Genomic DNA, 23,089 nt, shown 5'->3' with positions numbered 1-23,089 from the left:
TTGATTGATCCTCAAAATTCTTGGATCAAGCGTTTTATTATACGATAAAGATATACAGTCGTGGACACGTAATTAAAGACACTCCCTATTTTACCACCAACAGCTCACTCATGGTAACTAACATGACAGTCATATATACAATAAGTTAAATACAATTTTGTTGTTATTAAATCATAATGTGACATCGTAGGTATTCTTAAAAAAAAATAATAAAAAAGTTTATTAATTTAATCAAATCACTCTTCTCACTATTAAAAGTGAATCAATCCTAATCTATGGGTCAGTCAAGTAGCTGGCCAGCTAATTAAAGACGCCGATATATTTGTTCTTAATTTTAAAAAGGAGAAGAAAATTACTACCTACATATTTTTTTACTCGTTTTGCCGCGTATTTTTAATGGAACGTCGTTATAACTTATAACATTTATCAAATTTCTTTAAAAAAACACGTTTTTAATAAAATACTATGGGAAAAAACAAGAGTTGTGATTCTTCGACTAGGAAGATTATAATGAACTTATATGATAAGGGTTGGTCATACAGAAAAATAGCAAACCACATAAATTGTTCAAAAGACATGGTTTTTAATGCTATCAAACATTTTAAGCATTTCAACACTACTGAAAACATGCCTAGAAAAACCAGGCCAAGAAAGACTACTCCGCGAGAAGACTTGCACATCGTGTTGTTGGCAAAAAAGGATCCATTAATGGGATCAGAACTGATCCGTTCGGAGTTATACGGTGCGGAAGGAACGACGGGTGTGTCTGGAAGAACTGTCAGACGAAGATTATGTGAGGCAAACTTGTATGGAAGGGCCACACGGAAGGTACCGCAGTTGAAAAATACAAACATCAAAGCTAGACTAGCGTTTGCTAAGAAATATGTTAACTGGACAGAGCAAGAATGGAAAAATGTGCTATTTAGTGATGAAACTAAAATAAATATGATCAGTTCCGACGGAAGTCCCAAGTACACGAAAAAAATTGACCAACATGAAGGTGGAAATATTAAAGTGTGGGGCTGCTTTTCAGGATTCGGTGTTGGACCTGTGAGAAAGATAGATGGCAACATGGATAGATTACAGTATAAGAATATCTTAGAAGGGACCATGCTACCCCACGCCCATCAACATTTACCAGAAAATTGGACATTTCAGCATGACAATAATCCCAAACATACAGCTAAAGTGGTAAAAGACTTCTTGAGCAATGAGTCCGTGAGGGTATTGGATTGGCCGCCTTGCAGTCCCGACCTAAATCCAATAGAAAACTTGTGGCACCATGTAAATAAAGCAGTGGCTTCAAAACGTTCATCAAACGTAAATCAACTTTACGATGCATTTAAAGAAGCATGGGAGCAAATTCCAGTAGCTACTTGTTCAAAATTGATCGCTTCCATGCCCAAGAGATGTCGTGCCGTTATTGAGGCAAATGGACATGCAACCAAATATTGATATGCATCGTAATGTTTCATTGATCTGTACCTCACCTCTGACAAGTTCTGTTGATGATATTTAGACTTACTATTAAATAATATTCCCATAAATATTTAAAAATAAAGTACCTAATATGTTCCAAAGGTTATTTAAAAAAATAAATCCAGATCAACAGCTCGAGTAAGTGTTCGTCGGGTGTCTTTAATTATTATATTGTCCATGAATGTATGTGGGCACAGGCGCCTAAGGCACAGAAGCATAGAGCTTTAACCGCCACGCTTGCTCAATGTGGGTCGAAAATTTCAGACTCTAACAGTCCTGGTATCCTCGAAATGTTTTCCTTCACCTTTTAATTATTCATTGGTGTTCAAAATATAAGCTATAAGAGTAAAATAACATACATACCTATGTATAGACAAATTGAAAACCCTCTCCTTTTCAGGAACTCAGTTATACATATAATGAAACAGAGTTTACAAGATGGTATGGTATATTAAAAAAAAACTAATATTATACATTATTATAATGGGCAGTCATAAATATTTAAACTTTTATCTTCTGATACAGACATAATTTTATTACTTTCTGCATTAAACTTCACACCCCAAACCTGGAACAGAAAAAAGCACAAATTACGATTGACCCACACATAGTAGATAACATTTTTAAGTGTGTTAGCTTTAAGTAATAAGGTACCTGATCACTGTGTTCCTTAAATACATGTTGGCACTGCATACTGTCTAGGTCCCAGACTCGTACCGTCCGGTCTGCACTGCCCGATGCAAACCTTTTGCCATCAGGTGAGAAAGCTACTGAGAGCACCCAGGAAGCATGCCCTGATAATGTGCCAGCTAAGTTAGCGTGCACCCTGGAACAGAAAAAAACAATATTTTTTAATACAGAAAATGTGGAAGACACATTTACTCAGCAGTAGGAGAATACTCCTGCCCCTATATTATTTATTTATATATTACACTAAGGTATACATTAACTTTTAGCCAATATTAAATTAGATAGGTATATATTTTAAATACCAATGAACAATACATTAAATAAATATTTATTTACATTTATTTAATGTAACATTTCTTAGGTACTAATTCTCAACATATTTAAGGATATCTGTTCTCAAAGCAACTTACACATCATAAAGTTTCATATGCCCATCATCGGAGGCTGTGAGCAGTAACTGAGAGTCTGGTGAAAAGCAGAGACTCCTTATAGGCATAGCATGGCCTTCTAATGTGTGGACGAGCTTGCCTTGAGCCACATCGAAGATGTTGATGATACCATCCAGGGCTCCACTTGCTATGTACTTTCCATCTGGACTCTGAAAAGAGAGGTTTGTTCTTTTAAAAGGTGTAATTTTGTGTCTGCCTATTTAGAAGATGTAAAATTTAGATAATACTATAATTTGAATGAGTCTATTTTCTGATTTAATGACAGATAGTGGTTATACAAGAATATGATGGTTATACATAAATAGCTAAAAGTTTTACATAATAAAAATACATATCTTACATAAGCAACACTCAATGTGAATTTTCCTCTTGTATCTAAAGTCTGCTCTTGCTTCCCGCTTTCTACTCCAAATATGAGAATCTTCCCAGCATTGCTCCCAGATATAACATGTTTGCCATCAGGAGAGAAGTCTAAAGTCCACACATCTGTGGGACCTGTTTCCATTGTCTTTATTTTCTCACCATTCGTCAAGTCCCAAAGTATTAGGGAGGAGTCTTGAGAACTGCTGGCTAATGCTGAAATGTGATAATAGAAATGATTTTGAATAAGGCATTTTTGAATAGCATACTTACACACAAGACATGCAAAAAGAATGATAAATATTGTTCATCATTATTACTAGCTTGTCAAGTGCTTATTGGAAAAATGATGAAGTAAATTAATTAGTACAAAAAGATCTTTTATGTAACTGACACAGTGTCTCAAAGGATCAGGCATACAAACTCTACTGTCCTGACTGTCTATGATGGTACAAACTAGTATATTTGAATTGGTTTAATTTCTCAGCTACTTACTCTTTCCATCAGGGCTGACAGCAACGGATATCACACCCAGTGAGTGACCCTCCAACTGATGTTTTTCCTCCAGTTTGCCATTCTCAAGCTGCCACACTTTGATCAAGTCATCAAGCCCTCCAGTGATCAAGTAGTTCTCTGAACTAACTTCAGCTTCGTGGTTCGAGTCACTGCAATAAAAATGGAATATGTAACACTATATATTTGGCTTGCAACTTAGAGGTAGACATTGTGAAGTGAATTCACTTACTCAAGATATATTAATTTTGTGGAAACACAATAACTTTTAACAGTTTATGTAAAATGTACATTAGACTAGGTGTTCAAATGAATTTGAAAAATTTATTGGAAAGTTGTGGTGAAGTATAAACTCAATGCACACACCCTACTCCAGATGTTATAACTGTGATCAGGTTATACTTACTGTGAAGGTTCAATATTCTCATTTTCAGGTTCTTTAGGCTTCTCATTATCTATTTTACTCCAGCCACAACACCAAATTGAGTCCTCATGCGCATTTTCCCGTTTCAATTGCATATAATACTGAAAATAACGAAAATAGCATCATTTTGCCGATACGATAAACTGTGATTTTTACAAAACTATAAAACGTACCAATGTAGTAATCGACATAGTCACTTCTTATATTGTGAATAAACTTTCCTATTTATATGGAAATGTTGAACTAACACAATTATTTCCTTTTACAAAATAAACTCAGGAAAACATTGATGACAGATTGACAGACGCTCGTTTGACACTTTGGCAGAAACTAGAGAGCTGGCGCGGAATCGCGGACATATCCGGGATGTACGGTTTTATTGTTATTAACGTTTTACAGTATTATCTAACCAATATGAAATTCTCTTAAAATATTATTTTTCTCTTCGAAAATCACCTTTTCATGGAAATAATATTTAAAAACATACACACCGTGTTATAAAACTAAAATCACACCTTTGATAAATCGATTTACCATACGAGAGTATCAGCGTATAACCGAAAAGATCGGGTGTTAAAAAATAATTTATTAAAAAAGTTAATCAAAGATGGCGTCACGTTGATAGTTGATTTTGATTCGATTCATTCACTTTCCTGTTGGCGTTGTTGATTATTTTAAGCTGTTTTTGTAGATGTATTAACCTTAGGAACTAATAACTGTGTCATGTGTTAATTAGTTTGCTATCGCTATCAACTATTATCTTCTTGACTAGGCCATTCAACTTATTGATTTGCAATGGCAGTATCAAAATCAACAAACACGTATAATCGTCAAAATTGGGAAGATTCGGTAAGCAATGACAACAATTTCACTTAAATTATAACCGATTCTTGAAGTTGATTAACATTTGCTAAACCTTCTCTTACAGGATTTCCCCATTCTGTGTCAAACATGTCTTGGTGATAACCCCTACATACGTATGGTAAGTTCGATATTTTTGGCTCTATTACATGAATGTACATTTTATTACCCAATGCTTGTTTGCTATCATGTTTTAATATAATTTCAGACCAAAGAAAAATATGGCAAGGAGTGCAAAATATGTGCAAGACCCTTCACCGTGTTCCGTTGGTGTCCTGGCGCTCGTATGCGTTTCAAGAAAACAGAAATATGCCAGACATGTTCCAAACTCAAGAATGTATGTCAAACGTGCCTTTTGGACCTTGAATATGGTTTACCAATTCAAGTGAGAGATGCTGCGCTTAAAATACAAGATGATCTACCTCGAAATGAAGTGAATAAAGAATATTATATTCAGAATTTAGATAGTCAGATGTCTAAGTTTGATGCTACACAGCCTAGTAATTCCGCTTTAAAGTCAAAAGGTGCTTCCGATTTATTGTTACGTTTGGCTAGAACAGCTCCCTACTATAAGAGGAACAGACCCCATGTGTGCTCCTTCTGGGTGAAAGGAGAGTGTAGGCGAGGTGAGGAGTGTCCTTATCGCCACGAGAAGCCTACAGACCCTGATGATCCTCTGGCTGATCAAAACATCAAGGACAGGTAAGACTAATCCTCATTTTTGTTTTTTGAGAAGTAGTTAACATGAACTTTTACTTGAAATCTAGATACCATTTAATTTGTATAATTGGACTTTATGAAATTCTACTTATTAAGTTTTCAACACAAACCTATTCTTTCTATAAACCCAGTAGTCCTTATAATGTATAAGTATGTTCCTAAATATCACAACTTGTTTCCAGATATTATGGTGTCAATGACCCTGTGGCAGAGAAGTTGATGCGAAGAGCAGCGGCCATGCCAGCCTTGCCTCCACCAGAGGACAAGACAGTCACTACACTGTACATCGGCAATCTACCCGATAACATTAGTGAGGATGAACTAAGGGGGCATTTCTATCAGTATGGTGAAATAAGGTTTGTTCATTATTTAAGAATACCAAACTCTGAGGCTAAAAACATCGCACACTATGCTAACACTTTGTTCAGCAGTGGAAGTCTTTTGGCTATGTTAAAAAACTACTTCAAAAAAGTATTTATTCAAAATTGCAGCCTATATCATTTTTCTGAAGTCAAAATTACATGGCCACCTTTAACCACTTCCTATGTTTTTGCTGGGAAGAAGTGGCCCAACAAATTCGTCACCCACACATGTCATCACTCCACTTTGCTTGGATAAATTTACTAATTTATCCATTACTAATTAATACTTTAAATAATCCCCAGAATCACCTTTAACAATTAGTATATTATTTCAGATCTCTAACTCTAGTGCCCAGAGCACAGTGTGCATTTGTGCAATACACAACAAGGAGTGCAGCTGAGCATGCTGCAGAAAAGACTTTCAACAGATTGGTCATTGGAGGCAAGAGACTCACTATCAAGTGGGGTAAATCTCAAGGCAAGTATAACATTCATCTCCAATAATTTTTTTTACATATTGAACTGACCAAACAAAGTAATAAATGATTATTGTTTTGTTTATATGGAATATAAAATTATTGTTGTCCATAATTTACCAGGTCGCCAAGGAGCAAATGAGAAGAATGAAGCAACACCAGTGTTGGAACCGGTTCCTGGTCTTCCGGGCACATTGCCCCCACCACCTGCGTACTTGCATCCATTCCCACCTCAGGTATATTACTTTCTTTTTAAGTCTTCTTTATTAATTTTATATCATTGGGTGTAATATTACGCATTTAACCAGCAGTCCTTTTCTTCAAATTATTTAGTTGCTTAATTAATCAAGTTGCCATTTATGTAAGCAAGACAATCAATACCTACTTGCTTCTCATATCACTTGTCAGTGGCAGAATCGTCGACACGAAAGAATATAATATAAATATTCTAAAAAATAGAATAGAAATCAGCTTCTTGATTTTGTTCTAGATGCCGCCACCACCGAATCGTCCTAACGACTTCTTCAACTTGCATCATTACGGAGGCGGCGGTTGGCCCGCGTGGGGCGCCCCGGGCGTCCCCGGCGTGCCCGGAGTCCCCGGGGTGCCGCCGCCGCCCGCGCCGCTGGCGCTGCACTACCCGAGCCAGGACCCCGCCCGCCTCGGCGCTCACGCTCACGCTAACCAACCACAAACCTAGTACCTACCCGATTCCAAACCGGAATCATAGACCTCTTATACAGTTCTCTAGCAGAAACAACAGTGGCTTATATTCAAAGCAATAAAGGTGGACCGTGATAAACTAAAAGTTCGCCTCATTCAGCAACAGATTTACACATTTAGAGTATTAGTAATATGACGTAGAATCAAACAATTATACACATACGCAATACGCAAATAGTGAGATTTTCAATACAAGTTACATAAATATTGGTCCTATAGTTCCATGTTGTGAGAGTCTAGATTTATTTTTAGGCATCTTAGATAATTTTATTAAGGGGTAATCAGTTATAGCTAGATTAGAATAGGATAAAATTGTGAGCATTTTCTTATTAAATTGAGTTATGTATGTACATATGGTATTTTATTTAATTCATCTTAGACCTATTTCCTTGAAATTTTATTAACTAGCAGTGATTAAAACAATAATTTCTGAAACTATATTTATTATTAATCATAAGTTTATAACATGACTTAATCGTTACAAAACAGTTTAAACATTTAGATAAATCTACACGCCTTCGCTTACCATTTATCTGGGGTAAGGACGGTCTGGTAAATAATTTACATTATACTAGGCCCAGATTATACATAACATACCTACGTATTGTTGGCACCCCGATAATGGGAGCACTCACGTCGTATTTGTTTCGATACAATTTCGTAAGCGGTTTATGTATTTGTTAATAGTCAGTTTCCAAAGCTGTTTAGTCCATTGACTAGTTAATAATATGCTTAAATGTTTATCAACTTACACTATTTTATTTATACAACGATAAATACTAAAGTAGAAGTCTTGTGCATCTAATAGATAGTCTCAACGCAGGGCAAGAGGGAGTCACACACTTGGAAACACTAACGATTAAGTAAATGGTCCAAATACATACATTTAATTAGCGACGTTTACATGAAATTTTAATTATTCATTAAATTTTAAAAAGATATTCAAATTTCAATATACATTTAGCATTCAAATTTTAATTAAGGGTTATTTACACTTATTTTTGGAATGTTAACAAAATATAAATTCAACGAGAAATAAGTTTGGAATAATAACAAGGGCACATTTATTCAACAAAGTTAGCTTTGCAAACAAACGACAATTTGAGTGATTACCCGCCGTCGATAATTTTAACTGTTTGTTTTATCAAACATGCAAGGTACTTACTAAATAATCAATTATATAAGTAAAACAAATAAAACCTGTTTTCTAAAAAATATAAACCGCTATATATTCAGCAATGATAAAACCCTGGTAAAACATTTTTATATGAAGACTTCACAATTTTTAGTAGGTACATAGATCTTAAAGCGTTTGTAAGCTCATGTCGATTAAAATCAATCATTTACAGCTAGCAAAATAACTAAGTTGTGGCATATTAAACGTTAATTAGATAAATATCGTTATCATTATTATAATAAAATACTCAAATGCTGTTTAATAAGTACAGTGCGACAAAGAATAGAGATGAAAATTAAACTACTGCTTTCAATACATTTTAAGATTAGAAGTTAAGACAACAGTGAAAATTGGCTGAAATACAACCCCTTACAAAATCTATCGTTGTTATTATAAATGATTTATATAACTCTATTATGTGTTGCACTATACGTTTTATTTAATTAATTGAAACGCCAAAACTTGCATAAATTATTTGAAATAATAGTTAAATAACATTTCGTACACAGCCATATGACATTTTGGCCGTTACAACAGCTACCTGGGCACTTTAACACGAGGCGGTACAGGCAACGCTTTGTACTGCGTCACGTTAAAGTGTACAAACATAGGATATGATGATAGAATCAAGCTTACAACACAATCACATCACATGATATATTTTTCTATGTTAAGTAATTGATAATGCGAGAAGTCGTTAGATAAGTAACGAAAACACTTTCCCCAAACTATCATTTAATTTGATCGTACTTGTAGAATACATAAATGATATAAACGCGGTCGACATAACAATATTTCGCGATAAAATGACTGTATCGGAGAAAAATGTAAACATATGCATTTAATATCAGAAGAAGCCTTGCGGTATCTTGATTGATGAAGTTATTTCGTACTTTCCCGATATGCACTCAGAGCGACACATTTATTCCTTTCGGTCACACCTGCAAACAGAATATCCAGTTGTAAATAAATATAGCAAATGACAAGCAAAATACTCATGAAAAAAAGGTGCTATATCAATTAAAGCTAATTGTTTTATCAGTAAGAGGTAATCACGGGAAGGATTAATTACAACTCGATAAAATTATAATAATATTGTGAAATACAATTCTGTGATCTCTAATTTTAGAAGCTTACAATATTTGATCCTGACCCAATCTGCAGTTTTTTTATTGACTTTCACTTTTAAAGTGAATATTGAAGCCCCTTTTTTGGTGTATCTCATGCAAACTTTTGATCCTAACAAATTATGGACGCGTAAGTTTTGATATATGTATCTTAAAATCAACTCTGATTTGACCTGCAGGAGGTTACACTTCTATCTAAGGGATCTCAAGTTGTACCTCAACGAGCCTACAATAAATACCCATAACTTTCTACGTTAAAAAAAAAGAACTGTAACTCACATGCAATGTTCTAATACCGGTTAGCGTTAGCGATCTGGGCATTCACCGCAGCGGCTGCAGCGCTGGACGCAGCGGTCTGCACGTGCTGGTTGCGGAGTATCTCAGTCGTGAACTCCGCCTGAGCCTTCGCGAGAGACGCGCCCGTTGACCGGTAGATGCGGTGAACCTTGAATTTTAAGTCAAAGCTGGTTTACATGTGCATATTAAGTAGGTAGATATGTAAATAATAAATGTCTTGATACAAGAAATGTTGGAGTGTGATGTAATTTTTATGTGGAAATGTCTCAAGACAGAAATAATATTTAAAGAATAATATAAGATTTTTTTAGTTTGATCTTTCTAGTTATTTTTAACTTTACTGGGTGTATTAATATTTACATGGAATTTCAGTATCATATAAAAAGAAGATAATGCCTCTATACTTTTGGGAAAACCATGCGTGAAATTGTTATTTATTTTGATGATAAAACTAAGCAAAGATTTACATTATATGGTACATGAATCATACTGATAAAGTTAGATAAGATACGGATTTAGATAGCGAATAACGAAATATAATGGAAGTAATATCTTACCTTAGCCATAAGCATGACATCGACAACCACACATACGATGAATCCTATGGTGACCATCAAAGTGATGATACCAACTGCAATGTTCTCCTTGAATGCGCCAATGCTGGTGATGAGACCGCTGGGAAATAAAATAATTATGTTTTTATGAACAGTTAGAATGACTGTCTATTTTAATTATTGTTTTGGTACTTTCTGACGCTAATTAAAAAGGTTATTTACAGTAGCTGTTGTCATTTATTGTGCTTTTGATAAAACATGTTATTGTTTATACATATTCAAGAGAATGGTTTTCTACATCATAGGGAAAGAATAATGTTATGGTCCAATAATACTGATAAAGTAGAAATTGTATTTTATTGTCTAGGTGGGTATATTATTTATACTACATAGAGCGTGGCCATAGACTATAAGAAGTTTTAATTCAACTGTAGATGGACTAATGATGATACATTAAATATCCTACAGTTTAATAAACCAAATAACTTACCAAGAGCCTCCACCGCTGAATCCAATAGACTGCACAACAGTTATGATGATTTGGAACAGAAATATGAAGAAGAAGACCATAAAGTTAAAAGAGGAATCGCTTCGGAACGCCTTGTAGATAGGTCTGTACCAACATACGAAGCTGAACGGAGTTAGGAGAATGAAGTAGAGAATTGATAGGCCGAATGTCGTGAAACCGTTGCCGGCGAACATAAGGGACATAGCCCCGATTATGTTGAGGGATAGTACCAGGGCATGGACTGAAACAAAACAAAAGGTTATTATAAAATTGAAGCCCTTCCATTGGGGATTATTTTTAAATCCTGTGTATCAGAGTATGGCTTGTCTTTACCCAAGGAATTAAATGAATGTGTTGCTTGCATACATAAAACTGTAATAATATTGATTTTAAATAAGTATTATACTTCAGACTTCTACACTGCTTGGGTAAATACAACAGGGATAAACTAATCACAAATTAAACTAATATGTACTCACACATCCACAAGTGATAAAGGTGACGAACAATCCTTTGGAACTCGAGTGGTATATCAACATTGATGTCTTGGTAGAAACACGGCTGTATAGGGCAGAAAGCGGGTAGAGGGGGCCAATTGTTTCGTCGCCCTGCTGAACCGGCTCTCAACTCTGCTTCCCTTCGTGCTAACTCTTCAGCTTTACGCTCCAACTCTTCTTGTCTTCTCTGTAAATCACTCATAGCTATTACTAAGGGTCCCACAGTGACTGATCTGGTTTAACGTATAATGTATAATCTACAGCGGAAAGTTACACCCACACAAGCAATTTAGAGTTTACAAGAACGCGTGGGTGTACCATTCGCGATTAGCGAGTGGTGGTCAGTTAATTGAGCAATTTTAAAACGTGCACAATGGTGTCTATTTTTAAACGAGATAAACAAATGTAGTTTTTGTTACTAGATCAAAAATTACCAGTTGTATGTAACTACATTTTTAAGTGAGGTGCGAATGACATAACTATGCTCTGTACTAAAAATTTTGGATTGCAGTGCAAATAAAATGCTGTTATCACACAATTACCAGCTGTATGTGAAATTACAAACTACTAATTGTAAGGTTAGCAGTGTGATGAAGATCTCATCTCTTTAAAAAAGTGATGCAATATAAAGATACAACTATCAGTCTGAGTGACATCAAAATCTATACCGATTAGACAGGCATGCAGTATCTACATTTAAATTAATGCTAAAAGATATAATTATTGAGTCATACTGGTGAAATTACTAATACAAATAATGATGATACATAATGTTAACAAGTGTTTACCTTCAACTCCTTTTGTGCGTTTTGAAAAAAGCAAAGTGCATATTAGTCAATAATTAACATGCAAGAACACTTTGTACATGTGCTGGTGTTTACTACACTATGTTGATTATTTTTTAAATGTCAGTAATATTGAAACAATGGTCTATTTATACATAATTTCCATTAAAATCAGATTTCTGTAACTAACTCTGTTGTTAATTCCAGTCAGTAAAATAAAAGGAAGATAAAATGAATTGGAAAATGTATTGCTTTTATTTTTAATTGGTAGTGATATGTGCTGTGATCACAGCAATCATTTTATACAATGCAATTTCATAAACATTTTTATCCTTAATATATATAAAGATATTGGGTTTATGGTTCAAATTGCCAAAGGAACATAGAATATAATAACAGAATAGAATAGGAGGTTTTTACCTCTGTCACTAATGTAATTTTTTACATTAACTGAAGTAGCTAATGAATTGTCTATAGTTGTTAATAAACAGTCAATTAAGGATTCTTTATTAAGCATTAAAGTAAGAATTACTGTGAAATTTTTTAGTGTTGCTTTTAATATAAAAAAATATTTATAACACAATAAAATTGTCACATAGAGACAATAAATAGAATCACATTGTTGTTACTACCGAAATACTGCTGGACAAAGGCCTGCCCAAATTGGAGATGATTTGCCCATACTCACGATTTGAGCATGCATGTTGCTGGGTGAGAATCACATTACATAATAGTTTTTTGCTTAAATCACCACAAAAATGGATCCCTAAAGATAGAAAGTGATTGAGAGCAAGGAAACACTGGAAAGAAAATTGGATAACTTCCTGGCAGAATGGCCACAAAAAAAAAAAAAAATAGATGATAGATGGAAGGCTATGGGGAAGGCCTTTGCCCAGCAGTGGGACAGTATAGCCTGAATAAAAAATTATTATATAAAAATAAGAGTTTTGTTAGCTAATTACCTGAAAATCTGCAGTGGTGAAGTTCTGAGGTGGCTGGGTTTGTGCTGCAGGTTGTGCCGGCCTGGTGTACTGCCCACTCACGGGGGGAGACACCGCCTGCATGATCGCTGGCTGTGATGGCTGCTGAGGAGATGGTTGCACCTACAAGCAAGTTTACAGCCATTCTTATTTACTTGGTACATATTTAGAGATGTGGTAAATATTTATCAATAGGATAAGTTTCGAAACTGCACATAATTACAAATTGCATCAATAAGAATAAGTAAACCACAAAGAAAGATAAAGAAAGCAAAACAAAAGCCATTAATTAACGTTAGATACGTTGCCCCGATATCTATCAGAGATACCGTTGTCCGTATCGACACATATAAAATCCCACTAATGACTAATATGAACATGTTACCGTAGCTTGATTTGCATTTTGTTGGCCATCGAAGGGATTGTAATCGTCCAGGCCTCGTGTTGCATTGTTAGTACTCCTGGCCACCTGCTGCACTGAAGGATCCTGAAATATTTCCACAATTTAACGAGAAAAGTACAAAAACATAATTTTCGTATCAACGAAGGGCTACGTACTGCGAATGGGTTGTCTATGGTTGGATCACTAAACGGATTATCCTCGAATTTGGACATTATAATAAACTAATTCACGCCACTTTATAATTTGTGATGCACTATTAACACAAAGGAAAGGTTTTCTCACTTCTTAACAATATATTTTTAGCACAAAAATAGAGATAACAGTCAACCGAAATGACAGATTGCTGATGACGACGAAGATGACAGCTGACATGAGCGTGTTGCCCTTGCAATGCCAACTTATTATTTTTATATTTCCGCTGTAGAAAATAAAAATACCTCAAAAGAAAAGAGCTATTGTTTAATTTCTAACAAGAGTCAAGTGAGATTAAATAATTTTAATGGGTGGTGTCTATTGTAAATAATTCATGTAAAAATCTTAATATCGGCAAGTTTGCTACATACTTTCATACAACGATAATAAAATTTTGTTACAGTGTTTATTTTACAATTTATGTGGTGTTCCTTTTACAAAAAGTGAGCCCCGCTTGATAAGAAGTAGAACCAGTCACTTGATTGTGAAAATCCATGTTTGTAAACACTTACAAAACATAAACCTTTTGCGTAACCTTGGTGCAAAAAGACAAAAAAATCGGATCTTTTAATATCTGAATGTTGGTAACGTCTCTTTCGTTGAAGGCGAAAGTGGATTGCAGTTGGCAACTGCAAAACAAGTGTCAGTTTATTGGATGATTCTGTCAAAGTAGGTAGCTGTTTACGTTTTGTATCGTTATTTTGCGATCGTTTTGCACAACTTTTGTTATATCTTATTGTTTTTATGATAACGCTTTATCCCTACGTCTTTATGGTGAAATATAAATGTGATATTTCTTTACGTTTTATGAACAATGTCAGATGTCAAGAGGTAAAAGTCTGTGTTTTGTGTTCTAACGTGTGAGTGACAGTTTTTATATTGTTTGGGATTTGGAGCGATAAACATAATCGGTGAGTTTCCTCTTTTATTCATGTACAAGGTAGTCGTAAACAGAAATGTTTCAGGTGTTACGTGGACAGTGGTGTTGGAACGTAGGCTGGTTGTTTGAGTGATTGACCGGGTTCTGATAGTGGTAGGCTTGCGTAATGTAGCAGTAGGTGTAAGTGCTGGTGGAACATTTAAGGAGGCGTAAGACTGGCGAGGTGCGCTGCGCGGCGCGTGCGCCAGCTGGGGAGCAGCGCGCGCGCACCCGCCGCACGCAGCGAAAGTTGTTTGCTCTTGATATCAAGGAAGTAACGCAAGAGTAACAGAATACCGGTCTTACACCACTTACACCACTATGCATAATATTTGATTTCTTTTTTATTTGTATTCCTGAGAATTGCATGCAACAGGTTAAAATATTTTGACTGCCTTCCAGCCATGAGTCATGACCACACATGATACTTTTTGTATGATGTTTCATTTAAATCCTATAAGATAATACCTCAGTAGTAATATTTAAAACAGAATTCAACAAATACCTACAGAAAAATATTTTTAACCAGCTATTTACTTATTATAGGAAACAATTTATTTGCGTACCAAGTATGTGGTCACACACAATGTATTTCTATTCTCTTGAATGAGGATAAAGTAAAGTTATAGTTGTGATAACAAAGTCAGAGGCCAAAACGGTCATTCTAATTATCATTTGTTTCACTTGACCGTGTATTCATTAGAATATAAAGTACTTACATTTGTACCGAAACCAGAACCACTGACTAATTGGTACACAAAGTATGTAATTTATCCCAATGCCATTGCACTCATTCATTTAAAAATATAAACAATATTTTATCTTTTATGTTGATACAATGTCTGTAAAAACAAACCTTGCCAGAAAGAATATAATAAGAATTTTAAATGTTTATAAATTAAAGAGTTGAGGTTGATACAGTTTTCATTGCTACAACTTGTAGTATTTCTGCTCATTCATGAAACTTGCATATTGTCTAAACTGGTAAATTATTTTACCTTCAGGGATCTGTGTAATGCTAATGTGATATTAGCATAACACAGCATTTGGACTGAGTAGCAAAAATAGAAATGCTGTGAAGACATGAGTATTGAAAAAGTATTTTTATTCATCATCAAAAAAATAATTTAATGTAACATAACAATATGATATCATTACTTCATTAAAATTAACTTGTTTACAAAGAAAGTTATAACCTTACTCTAAGCATCTATCTAGGTACATAATTGAATCTTATCAATTACTAATGAGATAAAATTGTTCTTAATTATTCTCAATAGATGCTGTGAAGTTCACATCAATGAAACAATGTGTTGAATGGTTGGCATACTATCTGCAACTATTCAACGGTTCACAGGCTAATCAAAACACTGGCATGTGTGCAAAAACAAAACATGTAATGCTCCATCCCACTTGATCTCATTGACACACAATTTTGACCTTTATTGCTAGGAGATAAGACTCTTTCTAAAGTTTATATGAAATGGCCATCATAGACTAACAATTTGCATTGAGTATACTAGAATCAGTCATAGGCATAGAGTTGTAGTCTGATGGCTTGGTTAGATTCTCATAACTAATAATAGTTGTTAACTAAATATAATACTGGGCCTATTTGTTTATTATTCACTGTTTTTGGACAGCAGAAGTTATTTTTCTCGATTCCATCTAGTGATCGCGAAAACTAGATAAATTCTAGCTTTTGTTTCTATCGATTTATCAGAATTTACGATACAAATATGTTCTCCATGTCAAAATTCTAACATGCCATACATCGTCGGACATTATTTCCAGAGCTATGTGCACGAACAGCGCTGTCGAATGCCCGGATTCCACAAACACTATTCGGCATATGGACTACAACACAAAAGGATATTGCTTTTTGACGAAAAATTATTTGGCCTAGCTGAGGACTAACATTTTGCTCTCGTGGAATGTGCAACCTTTGGCATTTTGTCATGAACTACGTTCCTCGCGACTGGATTGACAACCGACTTGACCTTTGATTGTTCGACAGCCTCAAAACTTTTCTGAGAATTACTTTTTCACAGAAAAGGTCGTTATAGCGAAAAACAGAACTGTGAAATTCTTTGTATAAGTCAGATATCGCGGCGATAACACTTGGCCGGCGTTACGTAAAGAAATTCATAATTCTCGCTTTTTACTTTTGTTGGGTGACCACATGCGTATTTTACGATTTCGTAACAGGTTTATCTGTGGAGTTATCGTCGAGTGGCGCGATGTACGGCCATTCAACATGTTGTGCCTACATGGCCGAACGTTTGTCATGGTCTCGTTTTTTTGCTTTTTGTTTGAGCTCGATGAAAAGGACGTGTTACGCGTTATTGCGTAATGACTACCTCATGATTTTATAGGACTTGTGTTATTTTAGTATCGACATAACCCAAGTACCAGCGAACGTAGTCTCTGCTATTGTATTGTTTGAGAAATGAACTGTTTCTTGTTAATTAAGGATACAAAGGCACGTTATCTTGTGCTTCTTTTCTCCGCATTCTGTCTGACTCGACATGTTAGTTTTTCATCATAGACCCGCGTATTCTTAACGAACGATCAGTTAATTAATTTTCTCTCAGAAAATTCGTAGTGCCCGTAGTGCTAACTGTACTACGAACTGGTAAAGACCTCAAATAACGAAATAACATGTGAGGCTTTCCTTACAAGAGGTCCTCACCTGCCTGGGCTTCCAATCTAACCGGATGCAGCTGAGAACCAGTGTTTTACACATGGAGTGATCGCCTATCTGACCTCCACAACTCAGTTACCCGGGCAACCCGATATCCCTTCGTAAGTGGTTGTCAAACTTTCTGACTTCTGAATACCAAAGACTACCAAAGATGTTCAGATGAGAGGCGAGGCCAATTAGCGTGTCCTTTCGATACACTGAAGAACTTGTCATGACAAGAATACACCCATCCACGGACCGATCCCGCTAATCGTTGCTTAACCTTATGATCGATCGATCCGTTTTAACTTAGCTACAAGCTCTTCCAAAAGTAACTTCAGTACAGTAGGTATGGAGTAAGAATGTTAAGATATCTGAGATAGAATGGGTTTAACTATTCTTTTCCCAAGCTCAGATTTATCACCAGGCCATCGTACTAGTCGTAGATAGTCACCATTTGTAAGAGGTCAGTTTTACGGTCGGCTAGGGCGTAATGAATCGGCGACAAAATGCGTTATGTGGGGCCGCATTGCGTAAAAGAAGTTCAAACTTTCTGGGCGGGTGCACTTGTATAGTCCAACTTTGTCGATAAACGTTTCGGGCCGGCGTCGTCCTGACGGTGTCGAATGTCCAATCTTTGTGTGAATACTAGGTAGTTGGGTAGTTCTCTTCGTGTTACAGTGTCACGTTTAAGTGTTCTCTTCTTTCTTAAATGTTCCATCTTTGAAGGGATCTCTTTAGATTTTGTTTGGGTTCCCAATATTGTTGTAAAGAAACAGTATGGCGTGTTTTACTGAAGAAGGAATAGATCATGCATTTGAGACTTTAATAATTGAAATAATGCGTCTTAGCTAAATAAAAAATACTTAATTTTATAAGTCACGACAATTTCCCCGATTTAGTCAGCTCAGCTAGTAGAAAACTAAAATGCGGATGTAAAATCAACGTGCTTATTAAAAGGTAGTGAACGGTTGACCTTGCCTTGTCAGCCGTTCACTTACATTTGCTTACAATTAGAATAATATGTCGTAACTCATTATCGTATATTTTTTCCTATTTAAGTCCTTATAGTTTTGACCTCGTTATTGTATCCGTCTTAATATCTGTCAAAAGATCTGAAAGTCTAGAATAAAATAAGACTGTAACTAATACCTGGTTGGGTCTGCAAAAGCCAGTTTCAAGTTGCAAAAAGATTTATGAACTATTTGGAAACTTGAACTGACTCAAAAGTTTTCTATTCAATACATGTATTTCAATATTAACAGCAAGCTTCAATTGATATCACTCTATCTACCTATGATCAGCTTTGTCTTGACACAAGCCTCAAAGATACGGGTACTGTGAAACCTTGAGGAACGGTATAATGAAACAATACCTGGGGTTTTAGTCAGAGTTCAGTCTGTAGTAAATAGTATTACCTATATCAAAAGTTGTTACTATTGAAAGATAATTCTGGTAGGTATACCAACCGGTATTTTGGAGATTATGGAGAATTTATTAAGCGTTATAATAAATATTCTTCCAAACCGGTTAGCTTCCATTCTTTCATTTATTCTGGTTTTTAACCCCGACGCAAAAACGACGGGGTGTTATAAGTTTGACGTGTCTGTGTGTGTGTGTGTGTGTGTGTGTGTATGTGGCATCGTAGCTCCCAAACGGATGATCCGATTGTAATGCGGTTTTTTTTGTTTAAAAGGTATGAGAGTCGGGAGTGTTCTTAGCTATGTTTGGTGGAAATCGGTTCAGGTCTTCAAGGTCATCAGCTCGTTTGCTAGATGTGATAGGAATGTTACACGCTCAGTTTACTTGCAAGTATATGTGGGATTTGAAATTTGAAACACTAATGCCTTTTGGAACCACTGAGCTGGTCTGCTGTTAGGGCACGAAGGTAGGAGACGTAACCCTGAACTGCCTTTTAGTAAACCCATCGAGTTTGGGCTCGTTGAATTTGTCTTGACGAGTTCTCTTCATGTTTCTGATTGACGAGAACCTGATGCTGGAAATGGGATGTGCCGGATGAAACCCTGGAATGCCGGAATGAAACGGATAAACCGATTTATATTTTTGCTGAAAAACGTAGAATGTCCGAAGGTTAATCTTTATTGTTTCTCAATCTGTGCAATTCTCCCAGAGCCAGTTTGTCATGAGGATTGTTAAACAGCTTCCTTTGGCCGAGATCGCATATAGCGACCCTATCTTAAGATAAAATAAATTAAAGGAAAGAAGGAAAAATTAAGGAGCTCCTTTAAAAAACATGAAATAAAATTAAATTATAAATTTAAAAAAACCCCCGACCCAAAAAAAGTACGCAATAATTATGACAAAAGGTTAAAAACGCTAAACCCTATAAAAAGCAAAAAATAACTTTTAACACTACGTAAACTAAATTTTGACGTGTCGGGGGACCGCTTTTTACCTTCATAAATCAAATGATACCTACCTAATTACAACATTCGTTTAAAAAAAAAACACGTATCTAAAGTAATGAATTAATTAGAGCGGTCCCCCGACACGACAAAATTTAGTTTACGTAGTGTTAAAAGTTATATTTGCTTTTTATAGGGTTTAGCGTTTTTAACCTTTTGTCATAATTATTGCGTACTTTTTTTGGGGCGGGGGTTTTTTTGCCATGATTAGTGACCTTGCGTTACGAGATGATAACCTTTTTGTCAAAGCTGTTGTTAGGCCTGATTATGATATTTCTGTACGTGAGATTTCTTTTGGTAAATCTATTCCATGGTAAAATAATTAACAGACGCTTTTGTTGCCGGGATCCATTATGACTCAAAATGTTATTATGAAATGAGAAAATCTTCAATGCCTACGTAATCATATTTACTCATTACTAAATTACTTAAATAAGAGGCCGCACTGGTGCACATATTTTTTATCTCAGTAGTTGACCTTATAGACATTTAAGCAAAAACATAAAAGGTCCATAGTACGCTACGCATTCAGTACACTATTGAGATAAATAGCCTTCATTAATCAGACATAGAAATAACGTTTAAATACTAAATAACAATATTTAGTATTTAAACGTTACCAAACTACACCCTGTCAAAAACCTGTAAGGATGCATAATCTGCTCCATTTTAGAAGCCGGTTAAAATATTCTGCGCTGCAGCGGAGCTGAAAGATTTCATTGAAAGATTTTATCTTTGTTGTCAGAGGACAAAGAACTTGTTATTATCAGAATAGAGCCTTGACATTGAGTAATAATATCTGCTTCCGCAAATCTCCTCAGCTCTTCAACGGATAATAAATTCTCTACTGAAGTAAGTAGGTATTACATCGTAATGGTGATAAATTGTCAGCTGTCATATTTTGGTTTTATTGTCTCGGTAGATGTCTACCGGCCGGTAATCGCTGGCCGTTTACGTTTCTCTCACCGATTTATGGAGTTTTCTGATGACATAACTTCGTTGCAAATTGCCCAATAAAAGTTATTTGTGTGGACGCTATTTTTGTAGCCTATTCTATTTTTGATACAAAACACTCCGAAGTTTTATTATAAGAACAATCCTATTTCGACTTATTAAATCGTCCGATTCAGTAAATTCTTTATCCTGTAAGCAACATTGCAGCATTGATTTGTGTTTCCATTGTATTATTTTTTATTCCGCAAAGTGTATAATTTAATTCTTCCTTCAATAATTAAATGTGATTTATTCATCCAGTATCATCACTAATTATGTAGTCGGAAGCCACGTAGCTATATATGTCTGTTTATTTTCGGTTTGATGACGATCCGGCGATGTACATTGCAATTATCTCACGGAACTGACTAATCTACGCTAAACTATGCTAAAGCCGCAATTTGGCCGCTTGTCACGGAGGTCGCTGCATGCTAAACTCGACCTTCCTGTGAGATCACTATAAAAAAAAATCTTACAAAAACAAAGCGGTATATTTTGACTACCATATTTCCTCACGTCTTAAGCTTGAAATTACCTATTGTATAAGACGTTTAAAGATGTTGTATAGTTGAACAAAAATGTGATGTTAATGATGGAAATGTACTTAATTATCTTTTTCAAATAACAATAAAGAAAACAGCGCGGAACTTCAGCAACGAGCCGAGTCTTGTCAAGAACATAATGAGAAGACAGTGAAAGAAAAGTAGCAGAAGTTATTCGTAAATAAATCATTCTGTTACAAAGGATTGCTGACTAGTCGTTGCACTATTAAACAACACCAATATTCTATTCTATGTTTAATGTTTAATTCCGCGGAAAGTAAATGTTTAATAGTAAATTCGTTTCAGAAAACGTTGAATTCAACTCTGATTTGAGGACAGCCATAAATATACAAAGCGAGCACGCGAACCGATGCTTAGCATTAGCGTGGAAGTATTCATCAGTATAATGTTGTTTTTATATATCAATTTGCCTTAAGTTGGTGAGCTAAGTTAGTGTAGCCACTTGGGCCGGTACTTAGGGAGGTCTTGCGGAGTCACCCTGAGTTAGTTCGTTTACGCCTGCAATGTATTTTAAGTGTAATCCAATTTGAATGTCTGCTTTGATGCAACTAACCTTAGCAGCCATGAAGCCGTCCTTAATGCTAATGAATACACAACTGTGTGCTCGCGGCCGCGGCTTACCGCTCGGGACTCAGATTAATTAAGTCTTTATACAGCCTGTTTGCAATGATAGTTGGCTTTTATTCAAATGTACTTTACGTTTAGGACTTCTGAATTTGTTATGATGTTTTATGAGTATCTTGGTTTAAGTGACAGATTTTTAGGCATTCGATTTCTGCTTCTACACAAAGCTACCTAATGCTGAATACATATTTGAATATATGATTGCTGTTGTCAAGTTGTACCTTTAATTAGTTTAATGATGTATCAGCGTTGATTCCATGAAATAATGATTAGATGTTACGGAGCGGCAATTAGTACAATTTGCCTGTGTGACGTATAAATAAACAAGAAAGCCGACAAACCACAACATTGCGTTTTGGCGCTCAACACAAACAACCATGGTTTACATAATTAAATTATAACATTTCTGTACAAATGTCAGGGTATGTTATAACAACAGTAGCAAGGTTTACATTCCCATTTGTAGCCGACTTCAAAAAGGCAGAGTTTCTCAATTAATTATCAGGTATTTTAAGTAATTTTATAAAATAATATTATTATGCTATGCGTATACATATATTTTGGGAGTATAAAAAGTAAGTAAATTAAATTACATTTTACGTATCGCTACGTTCAGTCAAGGGGTGTAAACATTAAATCTCTTTGTCAAACCATGGAGGATGACTATGATGAAAAATTTCTATGTGAAGTAATTTTCGTTTCGAAACTCTTTTCAGAAAACCATATAAAATGTATGCTTCCCATCCTATTCAAAAGCCCCTCAAATTGCGAGGCACCTTCATTACACCTTTATAAGGTTGCCAGATCCAGATTAGCTTTGACGGGCACGGGAACATTAATCACACGGCGCCCCGGCTCACGCTTGGCCGGATTTTTTCGTTGTGTAAAAATCAATTTAGATCTGTGGTAATGTTGGTGCATGGAGTATGATACAGAGCTGTCTAATAATAATTGAAATGCCTGCTTCTTTAAAAACGGAAGCTTTAGAAGTCTCTGCAACTTCTCTTGCATTTTGAGAAAATCCAAACATGCATTTAAACAAACTAACTTCAATTAAATGATCATCATTATAACATAAGGATCTACTTATTCACGTCAAAGTTGTCACCAGTCCCAGAATTCGAAATAGACGTAGTCTAAGTTACAATTACTTAACTGGGTCGTAACTGTATCCGTCAAGTATAGTGGAGCACTATAAATGGATCACGAGTAATCTAACAACTTGCCTAGTTAACAACTTGCAATCACGGTTCGAGGACGCCACGCGATCTAGTCAGGCGACATTTACACAATTTCGCCTCAAT

At 35.4% G+C, this 23,089-nt stretch overlaps 4 protein-coding genes and 1 long non-coding RNA gene across 5 annotated transcripts in view; 3 read left to right on the top strand and 2 right to left on the bottom strand.

Moving 5' to 3' along the window:
- The first annotated feature begins 252 nt into the window (after nucleotides 1-252).
- LOC135118028 (uncharacterized) lies at nucleotides 253-1,580 on the top strand. Its single transcript, XR_010277318.1, has 2 exons — nucleotides 253-828; nucleotides 1,034-1,580. It is a non-coding gene; the product is annotated as an uncharacterized LOC135118028 (long non-coding RNA).
- A 329-nt stretch (nucleotides 1,581-1,909) lies between these two features.
- On the bottom strand, nucleotides 1,910-4,248 carry LOC110370399 (superkiller complex protein 8). Its single transcript, XM_021326186.3, has 7 exons — nucleotides 4,089-4,248; nucleotides 3,898-4,016; nucleotides 3,474-3,643; nucleotides 2,959-3,194; nucleotides 2,580-2,767; nucleotides 2,134-2,305; nucleotides 1,910-2,047 (listed from the first exon to the last, which is right to left on the bottom strand). Exons 1-7 carry the CDS (start codon nucleotides 4,104-4,106, stop codon nucleotides 1,958-1,960), a joined length of 993 nt encoding a protein of 330 aa, XP_021181861.3. The 5' UTR covers nucleotides 4,107-4,248; the 3' UTR covers nucleotides 1,910-1,957.
- Nucleotides 4,249-4,502: 254 nt separating this feature from the next.
- LOC126055796 (pre-mRNA-splicing factor RBM22) lies at nucleotides 4,503-7,407 on the top strand. Its single transcript, XM_049846426.2, has 7 exons — nucleotides 4,503-4,764; nucleotides 4,844-4,897; nucleotides 4,985-5,478; nucleotides 5,679-5,852; nucleotides 6,194-6,336; nucleotides 6,458-6,570; nucleotides 6,825-7,407. Exons 1-7 carry the CDS (start codon nucleotides 4,711-4,713, stop codon nucleotides 7,032-7,034), a joined length of 1,242 nt encoding a protein of 413 aa, XP_049702383.1. The 5' UTR covers nucleotides 4,503-4,710; the 3' UTR covers nucleotides 7,035-7,407.
- Nucleotides 7,408-7,483: 76 nt separating this feature from the next.
- On the bottom strand, nucleotides 7,484-13,767 carry LOC110370336 (secretory carrier-associated membrane protein 1). The gene is made up of 8 exons (XM_021326084.3): nucleotides 13,541-13,767; nucleotides 13,368-13,469; nucleotides 12,965-13,105; nucleotides 11,200-11,404; nucleotides 10,703-10,961; nucleotides 10,216-10,333; nucleotides 9,641-9,806; nucleotides 7,484-9,175 (listed from the first exon to the last, which is right to left on the bottom strand). Exons 1-7 carry the CDS (start codon nucleotides 13,595-13,597, stop codon nucleotides 9,651-9,653), a joined length of 1,038 nt encoding a protein of 345 aa, XP_021181759.2. The 5' UTR covers nucleotides 13,598-13,767; the 3' UTR covers nucleotides 7,484-9,175; nucleotides 9,641-9,650.
- A 431-nt stretch (nucleotides 13,768-14,198) lies between these two features.
- LOC110370406 (furin-like protease 2) overlaps nucleotides 14,199-23,089 on the top strand; it is a 168,503-nt gene continuing 159,612 nt past the window's right edge. The window contains exon 1 of the mRNA XM_021326195.3: nucleotides 14,199-14,488. The gene's annotated coding sequence lies outside the window, so the exon portion shown is untranslated. The remainder of the gene's footprint in view (nucleotides 14,489-23,089) is intronic.

This window comes from Helicoverpa armigera, chromosome 17 (genome assembly GCF_030705265.1).
Source record: "Helicoverpa armigera isolate CAAS_96S chromosome 17, ASM3070526v1, whole genome shotgun sequence".
Lineage (NCBI taxonomy): Eukaryota > Metazoa > Arthropoda > Insecta > Lepidoptera > Noctuidae > Helicoverpa > Helicoverpa armigera.
Note: the sequence above shows the minus strand (reverse complement) of the source record. Positions and strands in the feature narration are given on the sequence as shown.